At 46.9% G+C, this 22,228-nt stretch overlaps 1 protein-coding gene across 1 annotated transcript; it reads right to left on the bottom strand.

Annotated features, from left to right (window-relative positions):
- Nucleotides 1–216: 216 nt before the first annotated feature.
- Nucleotides 217–17,847, bottom strand: Rab17 (RAB17, member RAS oncogene family). Its single transcript, XM_041650279.1, has 6 exons — nt 17,717–17,847; nt 13,087–13,246; nt 3,510–3,661; nt 2,422–2,547; nt 1,658–1,751; nt 217–1,485 (listed from the first exon to the last, which is right to left on the bottom strand). The coding sequence occupies exons 2-6, from the start codon at nt 13,241–13,243 to the stop codon at nt 1,373–1,375; spliced, it is 642 nt and encodes a 213-aa protein (XP_041506213.1). The 5' UTR covers nt 13,244–13,246; nt 17,717–17,847; the 3' UTR covers nt 217–1,372.
- Nucleotides 17,848–22,228: the final 4,381 nt, after the last annotated feature.

Below are 22,228 nucleotides of genomic sequence, written 5' to 3'. Positions count from 1 at the left end.
TTTTGTTTCTCTGTGCAGCCCAGAACAAATTGGCCATTCTCCTGCATCAATCTTGCATGTACTGGGATTAGAGGCCTCTATCACCACATCCAGCAACAGTGTCTCGTTGTTGAGACTCAACAGCTTATCACACTCCCAGAAGCAAAAAGAAAAAACCAGCCTTGTGCGGGGCAGTGGTGGCGGCAAATGCCTTTTATTAATCCAGCACTTGGAAGGCAGAGGCAGGCGGGTCTCTTCAAGTTTAAGGCCAACCTGGTCTTTAGAGCTAGTTCCAGGTCAGCTAGGGTTATTACACAGAGAAATCCTGTCTCAAAAACAAAACAAAACAAAAAACAGTTTTGCCCCCTAAGTGGCCACATTTAAAGTACCTCCATCTTGCCATAGCAAGCGTCAAGAGAGAGACCCTCTGGAGCTTTCCTCCCTGGACAAGGACCTGGGTTTCTCTATAAAGATGAAAACTCTCAGTGCAGTAATAGTCACCACCAGGAGAAACAGTTTTCCCAGATTGATACCCATGCCCACCCTCAATACACTTGCCCCACAAGCTTTCGCCATGTTTAATGCCGACAAACCAGACTAATGTGTGCAGCCTGACAGTGTGACCTGTCGGGCCGTGGGTCCTAGTGCAACCTTGGGCAGTGGTCAGATTGTCAAGACCCTTAATATTTAGAGAGAAGGATGCATAGACAATACCATGGAGGCTCGAGAGTCCTGGCACCGCTAGATAGATGCCTGGCTCTGTCTATTCACAGCTGGAAGGGGGACACAACCATCCCCACCACTCCTGACTGTCTCTCCGGGGTCACCTCTCTGAGACCCACCACTTGGGCTCATCTCTCCATTTTTCCCAGTATGGATGTCCCCTCCCCCTTCTTTATCAGCCCCTTTCTCCCTTGGCAACTCCTAGAACCAAGGTGGTCCAGTTAGGGACCAGCTGCCCCAAGACGAAGCAACTGTCTTCCCATTGCATGAGTCAAAGTATCTTTCCAGCTCGCGCTTCTTCTCTGCTTCATTTAACTCTTCCGTTCTGGTAGCAAGGCCACGAAATGGGATGGCCTAGGTGGTGCAGGTACACCAGCTCAGGGCATTCAGGAATATGGTGGGATTGGGAAATATCAGTGGGACTGGCAATCTTCTGGGAGTCATTCTGCACCGGATCCTACCACTGGTCATTCCCAGCAGCTCTGGCAAGCAGTTTTTTATGAAGGAAGCCAACTTCTGGAAGCCTCCAGGGCTCAGGCACAACCCATCTTATGGAGAGTATGAATAGTCAGAGTTGCCAGCCTTGTTCAGAAGCCGTTGCTGCCTCGGAACAGAGGGGCTGAGGACCCTCTGAGCCACAGGCTGAGATGTCCTCCGCACGCCCAGTAACTCATGCACAACACTGGCGCTGCCTGGCAGCAGGTCCCTGGTTCAGAACCACAGCCTCACCGTCCTGTGGGCTGCTGCTCCCCCTGTCTCCTGCTCTCTGCAGTAGCTCCCGGGCTGTAGAAAACAGGGGTTTACTAGGGAGGGAACCCCCACCCCCAGAACCCTAACCCAAGCACTCCACCACTCTTCCTCATGATCTTCCCAGCCCTCAGAAACACCAGAAAATGGTTCAGGGGATGAGGCACATGGGAGAGCTCCCACCCTCCTATGGCGCGCCATCACTCACCAATGGTATCAAAGACCTCAGACACCTGGTAGTTCTGCTTGACTGAGGTTTCCATAAAGAGCAGGCTTTTGCTCTCCGCAAATTCCTTCCCTTCCTGAAGGAAAAAGTGTTTAATGGGAGTCCCTCCAGGGATACCTCCTGGCTGACTCACAACAAGAAACTGGATAATGCTATAATAATAAATATAATAAATGTATATTATATAAATATAATATAAATAATCCCAGCGCTCAGAAAACTGGGGTGGAAGGATCATGAATTTGAGTTCCAGGACAGCCTTGAACACATAAAAGCCTGCCTCAAGACAACCAAAACAGGACTGGTTGTACTGGGTCACATAGGTGTGCACACACCCTTCATACAGACCACCCCACATACACACTCCCCGTGTGCGTATGTATACACACACCTCCCACATGAATCTCCAACCAGAAGGGGAGACTACAGTGGGATCTTTTGAATTTCGACACACGAGTGCTTGTGGGTTTGCATGCAGAGGTATTAGCATGTATGACGTGTGTGTCTGTGCTTATGAAGGTATATTCAGGCAGCATGGCTCTGCATGTGTGTGAACGTGTGTGCTTAGGAAGTATGAGCACATACGTGAGTAAAGGAATCATGGGTGTGCATGTAAGTATGTATGTAGGTGGTACGTGAGTACCTGAAGCACAGGATGTGTGTGTGAGTGTGTGTGTGATGGTTTCAAAAGCCCTCAAGTCCACAGAGCCAAGGCCTCCCCGCTGCCGACTGCCACCATAGGGCACCTGGACGGACACTTGGCGCTCCTCGCCGAGGTCGGTTTTGTTGCCAACTAGCATCACCACCACTTCTCCTGGCTGGAACTCCTTCTCCAGGTCCTCCAGCCATTGCTGGGCCTGGTGAAAGGAATCCTAAAGAGACAGAACAGAGACCACGCTGGAGTTCCTGCTGAGCCAGAAGAGCAAAGCAGGTGTCCCTCGCCGGTAGGACGCCACATCGAGGCCTTTTCCCAGAGTGCTCTGTCCCCCTGGGAGGGCAGCCAGGATGGGCTGGCCCCTGGGAGGGGAAGGCTATGCGACAGGCATCACACCAGAGAGCCAGGGATGTGCAGGGCACAAGGCATTTGGGGTCAGGAACTCCACTCTGGACACCATTTTGTGCAGGAGAGTTTGAGGGCACTGTGATCACCCCAACCCAGTTCCTAACTGCAGCCCCTCATAGGCTATGTGGGGGGACTTGGCCCTGTATCCACTGGAACTTTACTCCTAACCTAGGGCATCAAGGCGAATGTGGGGACCCAACCCTCCACCCTCCTGGATCTGCACCTAACATACTTTCTGGGTCCACTACAGGGCTTTATCTGAGACCCTCTCCCAGTATGTCTTCCTGCCTTCCACCCGCTATGACTAGTCCCCACTTCCTTAGCTCCTGTTATAGTCTCGGGGGCAGCAGGCTCACCCCGCCCTAGGCCAGGCTGGACACACACAGACATGTGAGTCTAGTACTCCAGTGTCATCTTCACGCATGCTCTGTGTTTTGCACCCACTGGTGATACATGATGGATGGCCTATGGCGGTGGGCTGGGTCTGTAGCAGCTTCTTGGCATCCAGCAGCACACCAGCCAGCAATGGTGGTGCTGTGGGGAGAAGGGGTGTGCCAAGAGACTGCAGAGAAACCAAGCCCAACTTTGCCTGGGAGGGGTTGCCAAGAGGACCTCCTGAATGAGGTGAGTTGTATAGGCTTAATAGTCCCTTTTTGTAGATATAGTAGCTCCCATAAAACATGGTCCCAGTCCTGTTTCCTTGCCATTGATCCCTGCAGAAGGCAGGAAACAGTACAGTTGCCTGGGGAAGGAGGCAGAAGGTAACCCTACCTTGCGAGTGATGTCATACACCAAGAGTGCGGCATTGGCACCCCTGAAGTAGAGGTGGCAGACGCTGTGGTACTTCTCCTGGCCAGCCGTGTCCCAGATCTCAAGCTTCAGAGATGAAGAGCCCACATCCACCATCTTTGTGAAGAATGCACCTGCAGCCAGAAGGCCAGTGAGTGTTTGCTGGGGGATAAGGTGGTCACCCGTGACTCCTAGTGTGTCATGGCAGCCCAGGGAGAGGCAGCTAGACACTTGCTGATGGAGGCTGAGTGAATGCCTATTCCAGAAGCCAGAGTGTTGGGGGCTGTGGAACCGCAGACCATAAATTTCTTGTAAACAACTTGTTATGCTTGCAACTGCTCTGAGCAAAACAATTTGTTTTCCTGTGTTTGCAGCTGCTCTGAGCCCAAGACCCTCAGGAATTCCTGGTTTCTGGTGGGTTTGGCTGGGGCATGGCTATTAGTTAAGGATCCCTATATAAGCTGCCCTGGAACACAATAAAGGGGGCATTCTTGTTTCAAGGATGACCTGTATCTCTGTCTTTGTGTGTATATGTGTGTGTCAATCTCCAGGCCTTTGCCAGCTCACTTGCAAAACATCACAGGCATAGTAGCATAGTACACATAGTACAGGCTCTACGGGACCGTAGTACACGTAGTAGCACGGACGTTACACCAGAGCTTCCCTACTAAGCAAAGCTCAGCTGGCAGCTGCTTTGTGTCCCTTATAGTCTTTCTCTTGGGGTGAAGCTAAACCCTTGGGATAAAGTAAAAGACCCTGAACTAAGAATGACGACATGAAAGGAACATAATCCATGCCCAGCAGTGAATAACCTGGCATGTCTCTACAGTGTCCAGCAATGTGTTGAACTCCAAGGATTCTCCTGCCTTGGTCCCTCAGGCACACTGGCCTTTCAGCCGCCTGTCACATTCCAAAGCCACGCTCAGTCACCAGAAGAAAGCCTCTTCGGTGTTTGCCTTCTCCGTTGACAATCTTTGTCTGCCCCATTTTCCTTTTCTGGTTTAAACATGATGGCTGGGAGTTTTCAGTGTCAAATCCCATCAATGTGCAAGGGCAATATGGCTCTCCACCCAAGCTATAGCCCAATGGCCAGGGCTGAGATGTTTGCACAACACAGAACTGAGCCTTCCTTGAGAGAAAGGAGGTATCACCCACCAGACCTGGCTACACAGATTGGTAATCACTGAGGCTGGGCATTTTAGGGGAGAGATGGGTGGATGTATTAATAAGATGGAGCTTGAGGAGCCAGTGACCTAGGTCGGAGTGGGCCTAGGATAGCAAGCTCCATGGGAGCAGGAGCGGTCAAGAACAGGAACATTTGCACAGGCAGGTCTGAGCCAAAGACCTGGGCTGGAGCAGACATGAGACAGCAAAATTCACAGGAACAGGTACAGGGGAGCAACTGCTGAGCAAGTGGGCCAGAGCCAGAGACTGCTGAGGTTCTGGGTATGAATCTGGGACCTTCGAGGGAGTAGACCTTGGGACCCCTGCGGGTCTGGGTGTGAGTCTGGGACCTCCTAGGAACTAGGACTGAGCCAGTACCTCTGCAGATCTGGGCATGAGTCTGGGACCTCTGAGGGAGTAGGCCTGAGTCAGGACCTCTGTGGGTCCAGGAGTCCATCTGGGACTTCCAAGGGAGTAGGCAGGAACCAGAAACCTCTGCGGGTTGGGGTGTGAGTATAGGACCTCTGAGATCAGAGCCAGAGACCTTTTCAGGACCCACCCCAAGCCAGGGACCTCTGCAGGAGCAGATCCAGATCAGGGACATTTACAGAAACAGGTCTGAGCCGACCAGAGCAGGACTAAGACAGCAAACTCCATGGGAGCAGAGCAAACCCCAGGAGTGCCAAACAATCTCCAGGAACACAGAGTGACCAAGGGGGTAACTAGAACTATAACACTGACTGTTCAATGAGGTACTGAGCCTTGGATCCACTGGCACCTAGAAGATTAATCACCAGAGTCACAGACAGCCCCAACCACACCTATTGGAGGAAAAAATGAGTAGACAAGGTAAGAACACATTCAACACCACAAAGAGCAACACGACACCAGTAAAATCTAGAGACCTACAACAACAAGACTTGAACAACCAAATGTAGATGAAGAAGAAGAAAATGACCTAAAAAATAACTTCAGGATAATGTTTGAGACTCTTAAAGAGGAAATGAAAAATTCCCTCAAAAGAAATGGAGGAAAAGACAAACAAAAAATTGGAAGACATGGGCAAATCCCTTAAAGAAAACCAAGAAAAAGCAATCAAACATATGAAAGAAACTATTCAAGATTTGAAAACTGAAATGGAGTCAAGAAATAAAACACAAGCTGAGGGAAATATAGAAAAAGAAATCAATAGAAAACAATCAGGAACCACAAATTCAAGCCTGAACAGCAGAATACAAGAGATGGAAGAGAGTCTCAAGCACTGAAGATACAAAAGAGGAAATAGACTCATCAGTCAAAGAAAACATTAAATCTAATAAAAGCTTAGCCCAAAATAGCCAGGAAATATGGAACACCATGAAATGGCCAAACCTAAGAATAATAGTATAGAAGAAGGAGAAGTTCAACTCAAAAGCAGAGAAAATATTTTTAACAAAATCATAGAAGAAAACTTTCCCAACCTAAAAAAAGATATGCCTATGAAGATACAAGAAGAATAAAGAACACCAAATAGACTGGATAAAAAAAAAGTCCCCTAACCACATAATAATCAAAACACTAAACATACAGAATAAAGAAAGAATATTAGGACCTGCAAAGAAAAAGGACCAAGTAACATATAAAGGCAGACCTATCAGAATTACACCTGAATTACATTGGAGACAATGAAAGCCAGAAGGTCATGGTCAAGTGTTATGCAGACATTAAGAGACCAGCCCAGACTATTATACCCAGCAAAACTTTCACTCACCATTGAAGGACAAAACAAGATATTCCATGACAAAACCAGATGTAACCAACACCTAGCCACAAACCCAGCGCTACACAAAGTACTAGAAGGAAAACTCCAACCCAAGGAAGTTGGCTACGTCAACAAAAACATGGACAATTGATGATCTCACAGCAGCAAATCCCAAAGAAGGGGAAAGCACACAAATTAACATCACCAACAACGAAAACTAAATTATCAGGAGATAACAATCACTGGTCATTAATATCACTTAATATAAATGGACTCAACTCACCTATAAAAGACACATGATAACATATTGGATACGAAAACAGACTCCATTTTTCTGCTACATAAAAGAAACACACCTCAACCTCAAAGATAGACATAGTCTCAGAGTAAAGGGTTGGGAAAAATATTTCCAATCAAATGGACCTAAGAAACAAGCTGGTGTAGCTATCTTAATATCTAACAAAATAGACTTCAAACTAAAATCAATCAAAAGAGACAAAGAAGGACATTTCATATTAGTCACAGGAAAAATCCATCAAGAAGAAATCTCAATACTGAACATCTATGCCCCAAATGCATATGTAAAAGAAACACTTCTAAAGCTTAAACCATACATTAAACCCTACACACTAATAGTGGGAGACTTCAACACTCCACTCTCACCACTGGACAGGTCAGCCAGACAAAAAAAATTAACAGAAAAATAAGGAAAATAACAGATGTTATGACTTAAATGGACTTAACAGACATCTGTAGACTATTCCATCCAAACAGAAAAGAATATATCTTCTTTTCAGCACCTCACAGACCCTTCTCAAAAATTGATAACATACTCGGTAACAAAACAAACCTCAACAGATACAAAAAGATGGAATAACCCCATGTATCTTATCATATCACAATGGCTTAAAACTAGAATTCAACCACAATACTAATTAGAGAAAGACCACAAACACATGGAAATTAAACAATGCTCAACTAAATCATAAATGGGTCAAAGTAGAAATAAAGCGAGAAATTAAAGACTTATTAAATTCAATGAAAATGACCACACAACATACCCAAATTTATGGGACACAATGAAAGCAGTGTTAAGAAGAAAGTTCATAACACTAAATACCTACATAAATAAGCTGGGAAAATCCCACACTAGTGAATTAACAGAACATTTGCAAACTTTAGAATAAAAAGAAGCAAACTCACCCAAGAGAACTAGAAGACAAGAAACAATCAAATTGAGAGCTGAAATCAACAAAATAAAAAAAAAGAAAACAATACAAAGAATCAATGAGACAAAGAGTTGGTTCTTCGAGAAAATCAACAAAATAGACAAACCTTTATCCAAACTAACCAAAAGGAGAGAGAATATCCAAATTAACAAAATCAGAAATAAAAAGGGGGTATAACAACAGACACAGAGGAAATTCAGAGAATCATCAGATCATATTTCAAAAACCTGTATTCCACAAAATTGGAAAACTTAAAGAAAGTGGACAATTTTCTGGATAAATATCACTTACCAAAATTAAATCAAGACCTGATAAGCAAATTAAACAGATGTATAACTGCTAAAGAAATAGAAACAGTCATCAAAACTCTCCCAAACAAAAGGCCCAGGACCAGATGGTTTCAGCTCAGAATTCTACAGGATTTTCAAAGAACTAATACCAATATTCCTTCTATTAGTCCACACAATAGAAACAGAAGGAACATTGCCTCTTTTTATGGGGCTACAATTACCCTGATACCCAAACCACCTAAAGACATTACTAAGAAAGAGAATTACAGACCAATCTCACTCATGAACATTGCTGCAAAAATAGTCAATAAAATACTGGCAATTCAAATCCAAGAACACATCAGAACTACCATCCACCATGATCAAGTTGGCTTCACTTGTAGGGAATGATTCAACATACAAAAATCTGTCAACGTAATCCACCATATAAACAAGCTGAAAAATAAAAACCACATGATTATCTAATTAGATGCTGAAAAAGTTTTCGACAAAATATAACATCCCTTCATGATAAAGGTCTTGGAGAGAACAGGGATACAAGGAACATACCTAAACATAATAAAAGCAATATACAGCAAGCCAACAGCCAACATCAAACTAAATGGAGAGAAACTCAGAGCAATCTCACTGAAATCAGGAACAAGACAAGGTTGTCCACTCTCTCCGTATCTATTCAATATAGTTCTTGAGGTCCTAGCTAGAGCACTAAGACAACAAAATGAGATCAAGGAGATACAAATCAGAAAAGAAGAAGTCAAACTCTCACTATTTGCTGATGATATGATAGTTTACATAAGTGACCCCGAAAATTCTACCAAGAACTTCTACAACACATAAACATTTTCAGTAATGTACCAGGATACAAGATCAACTCAAAAAAAAATCAGTAGCCCTCCTGTACACAGATAATAAATGGGCTGAGAAAGACATTAGAGAAACATCACCCTTCACAATAGCCATAAATAGCATAAAATATCCCTGAGTAACTCTATTCAAACAAGTGGAAGACTTGTATGACAAGAACTTTAAATGTTTGAAGAAAGAAGTTAAAGAAGACATCAGAAAGTAGAAAGATCTCCCATGCTCTTGGGTAGGTAGAATTAGCATAGTAAAAATGGCAATCTTACCAAAAGCAATCTACAGATTCAATGCAATGCCCATCAAAATCCCAGCAAAATTCTTTATAGACCTTGAAAGAACAGTACTCAATTTTATATGTAAAAGCAAAAAACCCAGGATAGCCAAAACAATCCTGTACGATAAAGGAACTTCTGGAGGCATCACAATCCCTGACTTCAAACTCTACTACAGAGCTACCGTACTGAAAACAGCCTGGTATTGGCATAAGAACAGACAGGAGGACCAATGGAACTGAATTGAAGACCTAGATATTAATCCACATACTTTCAAACACCTGATTTTTGACAAAAAAGCAAAAAATATAAAGTGAAAAAAAGAAAGGGTATTTAACAAATGTTGCTGGCATAACTGGATATCAACATGTAGAAGAATGAAAACAGACCCATATCTATCAGCACGCACAAAACTCAAGTCCAAATGGATCAAAGACCTCAACATAAAGCCAGCCACACTGAACCTCATAGAAGAGAAAGTGTGAAGTACACTTAACGCATTGGCACAGGAGACCACTTCCTAAGTATAACCCTAGAAGCACAGACACTGAGAGAAACAATTAATAAATGGGACCTCCTGAAACTGAAAAGCTTCTGTAAAGCAACGGACATGGTTAATAAGACAAAAAGATAGCCTATAGAATGGGAAAACATCTTCACCAACCTCACATCAGACAGAGGTCTGATCTCCAAAATACACAAATAATTCAAAAAATTGTTCATCAAAAGAACAAATAATCCAATAAGAAATGGAGTACAGACCTAAACAGAGAACTATCAACAGAGGAATCTAAAATGGCTGAAAGACACTTAAGGAAACGCTCAACATCCTTAGTCATCAGAGAAATGCAAATCAAAACAACTCTGAGATTCCATCTTACACCTGTAAGAATGGCCAAGATCAAAAACACTGATGACAACTTATGCTGGAGAGGTTGTGGGGTAAAGGAAACACTCCTGCATTGCTGGTGGGAGTGTAAGCTGGTATAGTTCTTTGGATATCAGTGTGGCGATTTCTCAGACACCTGGGAAACAACCTTTCTCAAGACCCAGCAATACCACTTTTGGGTATATATCCAAAGGATGCTCAACCATGCCACAAGGACATTGCTCAACTATGTTAATAGCAGCATTGTTTGTTATAGCCAGAACCAGGAAACTAATTAAATAACCCTCGACCAAAGAATGGATAAGAAAAATGTGGTACATTTACACAATGGAGTACTACACAGCAGAAAAGAATGATGACATCTTGAAATTTGCAGGCAAATGGATGGAGCTAGAAAACATCATTTTAAGTGAGGGAACCCAGACCCAGAAAGACAATTATCACATGTACTCACTCATAAGTGGTTTTTAAACATAAAACAAAAAAAAAGCCTACAAATCACAATCCCAGAGAACTTAGACAACAATGAGGACCCTAAGAGAGACACACATGGCTCTAATCTACATAGGAAGTAGAAAAAGACAAGATCTCCTGAGTAAATTGGGAGCATGGGGACCTTGGGAGAGGGTTGAAGGGGAGAGGAGAGGCAGGGAGGGGAGCAGAGAAAAATGTAGAGCTCAATAAAAATCAATAAAGAAGTTTTAAAAAAAAAAGATGGAGCATGAAAGGAGAGACCAAAGTCTCAAGTCCACCGAAGTCAAAACTTCTTGTCACTTCTGGCATAAAGAAGCAGGGTGAGATGGCTGGAGGCTTGGTGACTCTAAGAAAGAGCCCAAGCCGGGCGGTGGTGGTGCACGCCTTTAATCCCCGCACTCGGGAGTGAGTTCGAGACCAGCCTGGTCTACAAGAGCTAGTTCCAGGACAGGCTCCAAAGCTACAGAGAAACCCTGTCTCGGAAAAAAAAAAGAAAGAAAGAGCCCACTGCTATTATTTTACTGAACGGACATAGTATCAAGCTGCCTTCGAAGAAGTTATCTCTGTGCCCCTAGATTAGTGCAGCTCTTAGCCCTCACCAATGAACACCAGTAAATACAGAGGTCTGCTACTGGTCAAATTGGAGCAAAGGTGACTGACTGGAGGACTCTGCCCTAAAGGAGACATTGACATCACACCTCTTCCCGAAGACTCAGGGAACACCAGAGAAGAGCAGGTGGGAAGATTGTAAGAGCCAGAGCTTAGGAAAGAATGCCCTTGAAACAGTGTCTCTCGGTCACGGCAGGGCCATTGCACCATGAAGTTACAGCGGCTGTGATTGCCTCCATAAGATGAAGATAGCCAACATCCCAGCATGAATGGGGATGCTCGGGGGCCTTCCCACTTGCTGAAGAGCTGTTGGCAATTGAAGATTGCTGGGGAAAGGAAAAAGGTTTTATTCAAGGATGTGGCCCCTGATAAAGTACTCATTCTCCAGTAGATGGCCCTACACCGTGCACTTGAGGACAACTCTAACTAAACTCAGGGGACTACCCAAAAAGGGGGGGGGGGGAGTCATGAAGTTAGGATGTGGTGTGGGGCTTCTGGGGGAGTTGGAAAGGTGAATGGGTGGGTGGATTTGGGCTGGGAGATGAAATATTCCAAGATTAAATTTCAAATACTATATGTCCTTTTTTAAATATATACAGGTGCATATGTGCCTGCAGACCAGGAAAGGGCATCAGATTGTGAGCGGCCATGTAGGTGCTGAGAATTGAGTTCAGGACTCCTGGAAGAGCAAGCAGTCAGTGCTCTTAACCGCTGAGCCATCTCTCCAGCCCTGTATGGATCTTATTTATTTATTTACTTTAAGCAGAGTGACTCAACGAAGGGGAAAATAATTAGCGATGAAGCCATCCGGGACGGGCGTAAGCAGACTTACGGCTCCTGACCACTGTTGCTCACAGCCCACCCGCGTCAGAAGTGCAGTAAAGCTAGTGAAAGACACAGCATAGCGGCCAGCATGCGACCTCAAAAGCCAGTCAATCTTAACATCAGCTAATGTCAGTAGCTCAAAGCAAAGGCAGCTAGGGGGTCAGTTAGCTTTGCCCCAGCTTTCTAAGGACTGTCAAGGTGTCTTTTAGAAGCTAATTTTCAGGGCTGGAAAGCTCGCTCACGGTAGATGTCATCTGTATAAGGCAGTCAGTCCTTCAATTCATCCCCAGTAGAGAGCCTCAGCACAAGGCTCCGCCCACCCCGACCCTATGCACTCTAACGCTAGCCACCCCAACCCCTGATCACACCATAGCTCATTCTTTCTGACTGAGCTTCTGGAGGCAGGACCGTCCACTTCGGAAGCTAAGAAAACCCTATTGGGTGTTGAAAAACAAAATCTGCAGGAATGAGGTGGGGGGGAGGGGTGCTCTCTGATCTTTCCTTGCTCCAAATTCAAAGATGCAACACACTTATCATCACGGCTCATGGGAAGAAGTCTGAGGACGGAGAGTTCCAGGACAGCCTGAGCTACATAGTGAGACATTGTCTCACATACATACATACATACATACATACATACATACACACACACATACAGCAAGCACACAGAGAAGTTTTCCCTCTCTTTCCTTACAGCATCCCCAGCCCCAGCCCAAACCTAGTGGACCAAACCCAAGTCTTTGATGCTAATGAATGACACAGACGGTGTGATGGTTGAGCTGCAATCCTAAGGATGCAGTGGGAATCAGGAAAAGCTGAGGGAGGCCTAGGTACATGATGTCTAGGTACATAGAGTAGGTTCTCCATAGAGTAAACTAATTAAGGAGCCTCATGAGCTGGCTGGAGGGCAGTAGCTAGGAAGGTGACCTTCCTCGGGCTGTCCTCACTGTCCGTGTTCCACACTCAAGCCTTCTAGGACCAGAACCTCTGCCCCTGGATCTACACACAAATGTCCGCTGGGCTGAAACTAGACCCCTAGTGGAGGTTGTTTACACACACTTGCAGAATAGTGTGCCTGCTTGCCCTTGATGGACAGCTAGCTCCTCCCTGCAGTCCTGGCATACCCAGCCTCAGCTTTCAGGACAGGGGCCATCCTGAGGCAGTCCACGTTCCCATCTGCCCCTATCAGGGCTCTCCGCACTTACAACCCACAGTCGGCAAGACGCTGTTGAAGTCCTGCTTGATGTAGCGAAGGACCAGGCTGGTCTTGCCCACAGAGCTGCTTCCGAGCAGAACTAACTTGCTCACGTAGGGCTGGCCAGAAGTAGTGCTGGCCTGCGGCAACCCACCAGCCTGCGCCATGACCTGCAAACAACCAAGGAAGACAGAGATGGGTGGAAAACCACAGCAGAGTCCAACATACACACACACACAGGCACACACACACACACGCACACAGACACACACGCACGCACGCACACGCACGCACACAGACACACACACGCACGCACACACACACGCACACAGACCCACACACACGCACGCACACACACACACGCACACAGACACACACACACGCACGCACACACACGCACACAGACACATACACACGCACGCACGCACACGCAAGCACACAGACACACACACACGCACACACACACGCACACAGACACACACACACGCACGCACGCACACGCACGCACACGCACGCACACGCACGCACACAGACACACACACGCACACACACACACACGCACACACACACGCACGCACGCACGCACACACGGAGTGGGGGCTGCTTCCTAGACAGAACGCAGACACCTCAAGCAGAGCACCCTCTGGGAAACTGTTTGCTTCATGACAAGGGGCCACGGACCCTCACCACAGTGGTCTCCACCAGGACCACACGGGCTCTTTATCCTAATTCGATCACATCCTGTTTCTCACGGCTTACAAACTGATTCCAAGCACCCGAGAGAGGTTAAAAGCACCTGGGCACCTTTGATTGTCCCTGGATTAAAGAGAGGGATTTAAAAAAAAAATAAAAACCCTCGTATCAACATCCCTGACCTTCCAGACGCAAGCAAGTGCAGCTTTCTTTCTGCATGCTTCCCAAGACTTGACAGCCCCCTTTTCCTCAAATCCTCTGCTTTCCAAAGAAAACTTCGCTCTGTGATACAAGGGGGTAATCTTTCTAGGACCAGGAATGGTAAAGCGCACCTACAATCCCAGCATGCCAAAAGCTGAGGCTGGAGAATTTGAGACCTGTCTGGTCTACACAGCAAAGACTCCATCAAACAAAATGGAGGAGGGAATGGAGGGAGGGAGAAAGAGAGGGGAGAGAGCAGGGTTGGAGGGGGGATATCTTTGTCTTGAGGACCTCATCTCTGAGGCATCGGAGCCCAGCTCCATAGCAAAAACACAGAAGCCCTGCATGGTGGTAATGACAACAGTTTCCAGGCACGCATCAGAACACCAGACTGCAGGAGCTGTGTGCCCAGTGCTCACTCTCATAGAAACCCCCAAACTCCCAAAGGAAACCTCCACAGGCTCCTGTGCTCTCTTCCTTTTCTTTCCTTTCCCTTCCTTTTCTTTTTCTTCCTTTTCAAGACACAATTCCTCTGTGTGACCACCTTGGCTGTCCTGGAACCTGTAGACCAGGTTAACCTCGAACTCACAGAGATCCACTTGCCTCCACCTGCCTCTGCCTCCTGAGAGCTGGGAATAAAGGCATGTGCCACCACACCTAGCATCTCTCTTTACAGCCCATGTGTGAAGATATCGGGTTTCTTGTGCCGCAGCCTACTGCTTGGAGAACTTCCTGGGCTGCCATGGCCATATATACATATATATGTTTCTGTGAGCTCTGTATGGTGCATGGTTCAGGACAGAGGTCTCATCTCATATAAACAGCACAGAGCCAGTGTAGTAATAAGAGTGGCGGGGCTGCGTCCCCAGCACCCCGGCTGCCTGGCTAGCTCAAGCCCGAAATAATTACACGGACACTGTATTCTTTTAAACACTGCTTGGCCCATTTCTATCTAGCCTCTTCTAGGCTAATTCTCACATATTAATTTAGCCCATTTCTAATCATCTGTGTAGCTCCCCTAGGTGCGCTTACCAGGAAGATTCTAGCCTATGTCCATCCTGGGTCGGAGCTTCATTGCGTGCGTCTGCCTGGGAGCTGGGAGCATGGCGTCTCTCTGAGGCATCTGCTCCCAAGAGGAGAGCTGTGGAGTCTGAGCTCACTTCCTCTTCCTCCCAGCGTTCTGTTCTGTTTACTCCTCCCACCTATCTTCTAACCAATGAGGGCCAAGCAGTTTCTTTTTATTTAACCAATGACCTTCCTCCATCATTTCCCCTTTTTCGGTTTAAACAAAAAAAAAAGGCTTTAACTTTAACATAGCAAAATTACATATAACGAAACAGTTATCAAGTAAAAGTTACAATAATCTTTATCATAACTAAGGAAAACTATAACTATAACTAACTATTCTTTTTTTTTTTTTTTTGGTTTTTCGAGACAGGGTTTCTCTGTGGCTTTGGAGCCTGTCCTGGCACTAGCTCTGTAGACCAGGCTGGTCTCGAACTCACAGAGATCCGCCTACCTCTGCCTCCCGAGTGCTGGGATTAAAGGCGTGCGCCACCATCGCCCGGCTAACTAACTATTCTTAACTCCATCAAAGACTCCAGAAAGATACAATACTACCTAAGCAAACAAGAAAAAAGCAACTTTTAAAACTCTAGAAATGACAGAGACATCTTGCTGCCTAGACAGTCACCCAAAGTTCCTCTGTACCGTTGGGGCATCCATCTTCAGCCTTCAGGCCCATGGTATCCAGCAGACATTTCCATAAAGCAGGAAAATTCAAAGTCAGTTCAGTCACTATCTGTTGTGTCCTGCAGAATGTCTCGCAGACTCTTTCATGAATCAGGAACCCCGAAAGATCATCTCCACATCAAACAGGTCAGGTCTTTTCCTTGCTAAAGCTCTGGTCCTTCCTGCTCACTGCCACCAGAGTCAGCAACGGCCTCCTGTCTGATGTCATTCCTGCCTCCCTACCTTTCCCACCATGTCTCCACCTCCAGAAACCAACAACGTTTCCCTGTTTCCCCTTGGCTGAAACTCCCTGTTTCCCCTTGGCTGAAAGGATCTCGGCGTGGGAATAAGTACACCTATCGTAGCAGCGGTTCACCTGGGTTCTGACCACCACTCTGAAGATAGATTGCCTTCAGGGAGCATGTCATGACCACTGGGGGAACAGCAGGCACATGCTCTCTCCTGAACGAACCCGGAAGTGTCTCTGCAGATGCTAACTGGATCAGTGTGCTTTCTGTTCCCGGGCTCTCATATCAGCCACACTCCCATTCCACATGCTCGTTGGAAGAGCACCTGGTGTACTTGTAGAAAGGGAGACAGAGCTGCCAGCAGCACTGAAGGTCCTTCATGCGTCACTATGGGGCCAACCTGCACACGGCTCAGATAGGGCTGTTGAGGGTGCAGCTGCCAGGGTGCTCCAGACAGAAGCAGGGTGGGTATGTGCTCTGAGTCCACCTGTTCCTGCACAAAGACACCTGCCAAAGCAGAGCAGGAAATCCAAGAGCCTGGCACCACCTCCACGGGACAAAGGCCCGGCAGTTTCTCCAAGGCAAAGACACAGCCTGGAGCTGGGGCCTGTTGTTTTTATGCTCTCGGGGACTCCCAAGGCACCGGCTCAATCCTAGCTGCCTGTAGAGTCGCACGATGCACCATCAGCCTCAGCAATGGTACAAGGGGACTCTGCTTTTGCACCTCCAAATCAATGCTAATGTGTTGTAAACCTATAATCCCAGCACCCAGGCTGCTGATGCAGGCAATTGCCTCAAGTTTCAAGCTTTTCTGGGCTACGTACTAAGACCCTATCTCAAAAAAACAAAACAACAACAAACAAAAATACAGCTAAATAAATAATCCCTGAGATTTAATGATCATATACACTGCCCTTAAATCATAAAACTTGGCCATAACATCAAATGCAGTATCCACACAGCTTTGTCAAATTCTTACAAATGATCTCACTTTCATGGTTCATTTCCCTATTACCTGATTTTTTTTCCTCTGGCATTAATTACTTTTCTCTGCGATAGATAAGACCACAGTAGATGTTTTCATACTACTTTTTGAGTGACTGTATGTTGCGAGCTTCCGACAACAGCAGCTGGAACTCTCTGGAGGGAGAGAAAGGTGGAAGTGTGGGGCCTGACCCCTCCTCCAGAATCAGGTCTTTCTGAAGGCGATGGCTGCCGGGCTCTGACTAGGAGTCTCTTCTCATCCCGACTTGGTGGTTCTTCAGCTGTCACGAGCCTGCCTCTCTTCAACCAAGGAGAAAACATCCAAGAAAGGAGGGAGTCGAGGGAGGTTGCACTCCCCTTCTCCTTAGCCAAACCCTCCAAGCTGTTCTTTCGGAACAATGTGGCGTTTGATAGGAGAGAAATAGCAAGCTGCGGATTAGAAGGAAGTTTTGGAAGAAAGTCTGCCAAGCTCCTCTGTTATTGCTGGAGCCTCGGCTGCCGTCTGAAAAGGCCTCCTTAGAAGGCATCTCCACATGCTGGCAGTTTATGTTCAAGGAAAAATCAAATGGAATTTCCTTCCCAAAATATGACTTCAGGAGTCACTTATGATACAAACAAGGACACTGGGCCGTGAACAAACACAATGAGTGAATTGTTTCAGCTCTGCCTCTGATTAAGCTCCCGAGAACACAGCAATACATATTTGCAAGCATGTATACACACACGCACACCCGTGCACACACACAGATCACTCTGCAAAGTACAGTAAGAACAATGGCTCACCTGTTCACCTTGAGGAAGTTCAACAGACCATCATCCCGCAGGACCTAAGCTGGCTCTCCTTTCTCCCTCCTCCTTCCCCCTGGCTATGCTTCCCTTAGGTCCTGGGTAGACTGGCTGATCAGGGCCCCCACGGGGGGGGGGGGGGGTGAACAGATGGGAGGAGCCCTGTACCACCGGACAACCAGAGACAGAGCAAAGGAAGTAGGAAGGCCACCTCTCCTGCCAAGGCCCCAACTGCTCTTCCTGTAAATCCCAGTGCAAAGTCCCCACACGATCACGTGACTACCTGGGCCGGAGTAGGCTAGAAGTCACGTTCTGGTTCTCTACTCGCCTCACCCAGCTGCAATGCAGAATTTCAGCCATTTCCAGGTCGCCCCAGTCACGGCTCCTTACACCTGCCAGCATCACTGACTTGGATAACAGCTCTGTGGTTACTTGAGCTCACTTCTTAACTCTTTATAAAAACGGCTCAAGTCTGGGGAGGCATCCCAGGTGGGCAGGGCCAGGGGCCAGAACCTGGGGATAGTAATCACCCAGGTAGGGCTAGTGCATCCCCAGGAGAAACTCTAGGCTGGAGAAATATGGGAATCAGTTCTACCCGGGTCAGCTATGAATCCTGGGTCAATAGTTCTCTCTGTGCTCAGAACTCTCTTTGATTTCTAGCTTGGGTTCCCCAAGCAGGAAGCAATGGGGAACTCAGCACCGTGAATGGGAGCGCAGCTATCTCAGGTTTGCAAGAAGCTTTCCTTCCGACAGTTCTCAAAGGGTCCATTTCTCTGGTGAGGTCCTCTTCTAGTCACCCTGTCCTTCAGGACACACTCCCGGTCCACTGCCTTGAAGACCAGACACCTCACTCCCTCTCTGAATGCGCCTCTGAGCCCCTGTGCCTAAGTAGCCACTCAAAATCTGGAAGAAACAGCGATGCTTCCGCCCTCCTGGTGTGGAGTGAAGATGTGTGTGCCTCTTCCTTCAGCTGCCTCTCTTTTCCTTCCCTTCTTCCCAATGTGGACGCATTGAGTAAGTCTCCTTTTTCAGCTTCCCATTTTTAGTTTGGCTCATTAAGGGTGGGTGGCCAGACTTCCTGGGGCACAGGTTGGGTACCCCCAAGTCTGATGATAATAGCATGACAGACAGGAGCAGAGGACTCTGAGGTGGAATCTGGCCCACAAGGCAGTCCCTTCTTATAATAAGATCGGGAAGGTTACACGGCATAGCAGCCAAGCACCCAGAGTCCCCTGCAAGATACGGGGAAGCTGGAGAGGAAGTGGATGTGTGACCACCACAGCCACAGCTGGCCCTTTGATGTGCCCCTTCTGGAAGTTCTTAGCTAAAGATCTGTAGGAAGTATTCTGAGCAGGGGGCCTGTGATGTTGATGAGCAGGGAAGGGCCGTGGCAGGTGTCATGGCCTGACCTGGTCTGGATCCTCACAGTGTCCACTTAGAACAGCAACTCTGCTTTAGAGGAAGAAAAGGCAGACATCACACTTGGGAAGGAGGAGGCAAGAGGATGGAGAGTGTGCACAAAACTCCTGAGAGGGGCTGTGTCAGCAGAGACAATTGGCTGATTAGCTCCTGTGTGTGGAGAGGCTGGAATGTTGCAGGTCTAGGGGCTGATAACCTTATCTCAGGCTAGCTCTATCCCTATGTATCTATCCTTGTATCGGGCCTAACATCTTATCACTAATAGGTAAAAACTGTTCGGAATCTCATCAGACCAGCAGCATCCCGGACTCAGAAGCTAAGAATATCATCAGGTAGTATCTGAAGCCTAATGGCAGAGATTCCCCATCTTTGTCTAACCTACCTCTCTGATGTTTCCACCAATGCAGTTTTTAAATGCTTGGCTTTATAACTCTCTTTGTTCTATTACTATCTGTCTTAGTCACCGTTCTATTGCTGTGAAGAGACACCATGACCAAGGCAACTCTTCTAAAAGGAATCGTGTAACTGGGGGCTTGCTTTCGGTTTCACAAGGTTAGTCCATGCTCGTCATGACAGGGAGCAGGCAGACATGGTCCTGGGGCAGGAGCGGAGAGCTTTATATCCTGATCCACAGGCAGCAGGCAGAGAGAGAAAAATAGCAGACCTGGGGTGGGCTTTTCAAACCACAGGACCCACCCCCAGTGACACATCTCCAACAAGGCCACACCTCCTCATCCTTCTCAGACAGTTCCACTCCCTGGTGACTAAGCCTTCAAAACTATGAACCTATGGGGGCCATTCTTTTATTTATTTATTTAAGATTTCTGCCTCCTCCCCGCCATCGCCTCCCATTTCCCTCCCCCTCCCCCATCAAGTCCCCCTCCCTCATCAGCCCGAAGAGCAATCAGTGTTCTGTGCCCTGTGGGAACTCCAAGGACCACCCACCTCCATCCAGGTCTAGTAAGGTGAGCATCCAAACTGCCTAGGCTCCTATGGGAGCAATTCTGATTCAAACCACTGCATTATAAAAACTCCACAAAACTGCTTCTATATAAGAACATGGCACCTGGGATCACCTAAATCCATGTTTCCCAGGTCATGGTCTCTCGGGTTTGGCTTCGAAATGAACTGTCTTTTATGCCCTTTGAGATGAGAGCTATATTTTTCCTGTCAGAAAGAGTTTGAGGCCCACTTGAGGTATGTGGCAAAATCTAAGACAACCTAGGACTGTAGGCAAGATCCTGTCTCAATGAATGAATGAAAGAATAATTGAACGAGTAAACAAAACTAAAGTTTATTCTCAGCCCCATATGGGGAACTCTGGCACAGGAAAACAGATGCAAGTCACCCCCCAGAATGGCATTTTCACTATAAAAGAGGCGACATGAACTTTTAAAGCTACAGGAGAGAAGAAAGTCAGACATCAACGTATTTGCCAGTGACATTTGGTGGAGCATCAGATGGGGTCAGCAGCAGAGCAGGGAAATACCATCACAGGACTGGGATGTCACATCCAGGCATTCTTAGCTTTAGGACTGGGGGCAGCAGAGAGACCCTCGAAGCTTTAGTGATGCTTTTCAGCAAGGTTATCTGTCAGTCTAGGAGACAGCAGGTAAAAGCCTAGGAAGGTGGCCCAGCAGGTAAAGTACTCGCTCTTTGTACTGACTGTTCCTCTCTAGAGGAATAGAATGTCAACACAAAAACACAGTTCTCACCTCAAAGGGAATAAGAGATAGTTTATTTGGGAGCCAAAATCTGAGTGATCATGGGCCCAGGGACCACAAGTTTCAGTTACCAAGTCCATGTTTAACAACGTGGAAGCGTTTCCATGGAGTTTTAAAACAACAGAACAAAGAGAGTTTTCAGGGAAGGCAATCCTAAAATACACTGACGGAAGCATTAAGAAGACATTTGCAGGAAGGCAGGGGAATCCCAGCTATAGGCTTCAGATTTATCTGACAGCATTCTTAGCCCTTTGATTGGTGGAGTTCTTCCAAGTTTCAGAAGTATTTTATCTGTTGTCGGTGTATTAGGTCCCTCTAGGGGCAGGGTGTTAGGTCTGGCACAGAGGTGGACATGAAATAACTGGGTTTTGTTTTGTTTTGTTTTGGGTTTTTTTTTGTTTGTTTGTTTGTTGGTTTTTTTTTTTGATTTTTCGAGACAGGGTTTCTCCGTAGCTTTTGGTTCCTGTCCTGGAACTAGCTCTTGTAGACCAGGCTGGCCTCGAACTCACAGAGATCCGCCTGACTCTGCCTCCCGAGTGCTGGGATTAAAGGCGTGCGCCACCACCACCCGGCTAAAATGACTGTTTTTAAGGCTAAAGTAAATTGTAATTAGGCTCTAGAACTGCAACATTCCAACCTCCCCGTGTCTTGACAGTTTTAACCACTCCAGTGGCCTCTGTAGACTGAAACCCAGTAGGTGTTTGGCCCGTGGGATGACTACACTCCCTCTGTGATTGTCTCTTACTATGGAGGCCAGCAACCCCAGTCAGTTCATGAGGCCTGGTGGCTCAGCGGTCCCGGTGTGATATCACAAATCTGGAAGGTTTCTGGAGAACTGCTGGTCCCTAGTCCACAGTAGAAGGCTGGTAATGCTGGTTCTGATATCAGCGGAGGAATCAACTCAGAGGCAAGAGGGACGGTCGAATGGGTAAAAGCCACATCGTTTTCCTTCTGCCATGCTCTTTGTATATGGGCTGCTACTAGAAGGTGCTGCCCGCGATAGGGGTGGGTCTTCCCACATCAAATAAAGCAACCAGGACCGCTCTTCTGTGTTCACCTGGTGTTAACAGAACCCTTTTAGTTCTCTGAGATGGAGGGACTGAGGCCTTCATTCCTATTGGCTGCTCAGAGCTTTCGGGTTGGCAGATGCCCACATAGGCCTCTCTCACACGGCAGGCTACTCTCTCTAAGTCAGAAGAGTCACCCCCTCTGACCATCAGACCCTCTCTTAGAGAGCTTACCTGGTTAGGACAGGCCCACGGAGCACAGTCCTCCTTTTGCCCAACTCAAAGTCAGCTGACAAGGGCTCCAATGACTTAGCAACACAACTTCACCATTTTCCTGTAATACAATCTCACCTTGGGAA

This window comes from Microtus oregoni, unplaced genomic scaffold (assembly GCF_018167655.1).
Source record: "Microtus oregoni isolate MIOR12 unplaced genomic scaffold, Mior012 000004F_ref0000308, whole genome shotgun sequence".
Classification (NCBI taxonomy): domain Eukaryota; kingdom Metazoa; phylum Chordata; class Mammalia; order Rodentia; family Cricetidae; genus Microtus; species Microtus oregoni.
The sequence above is the reverse complement of the archived record's forward strand: the minus strand, read 5'-3'. Positions and strand labels throughout refer to the sequence as shown.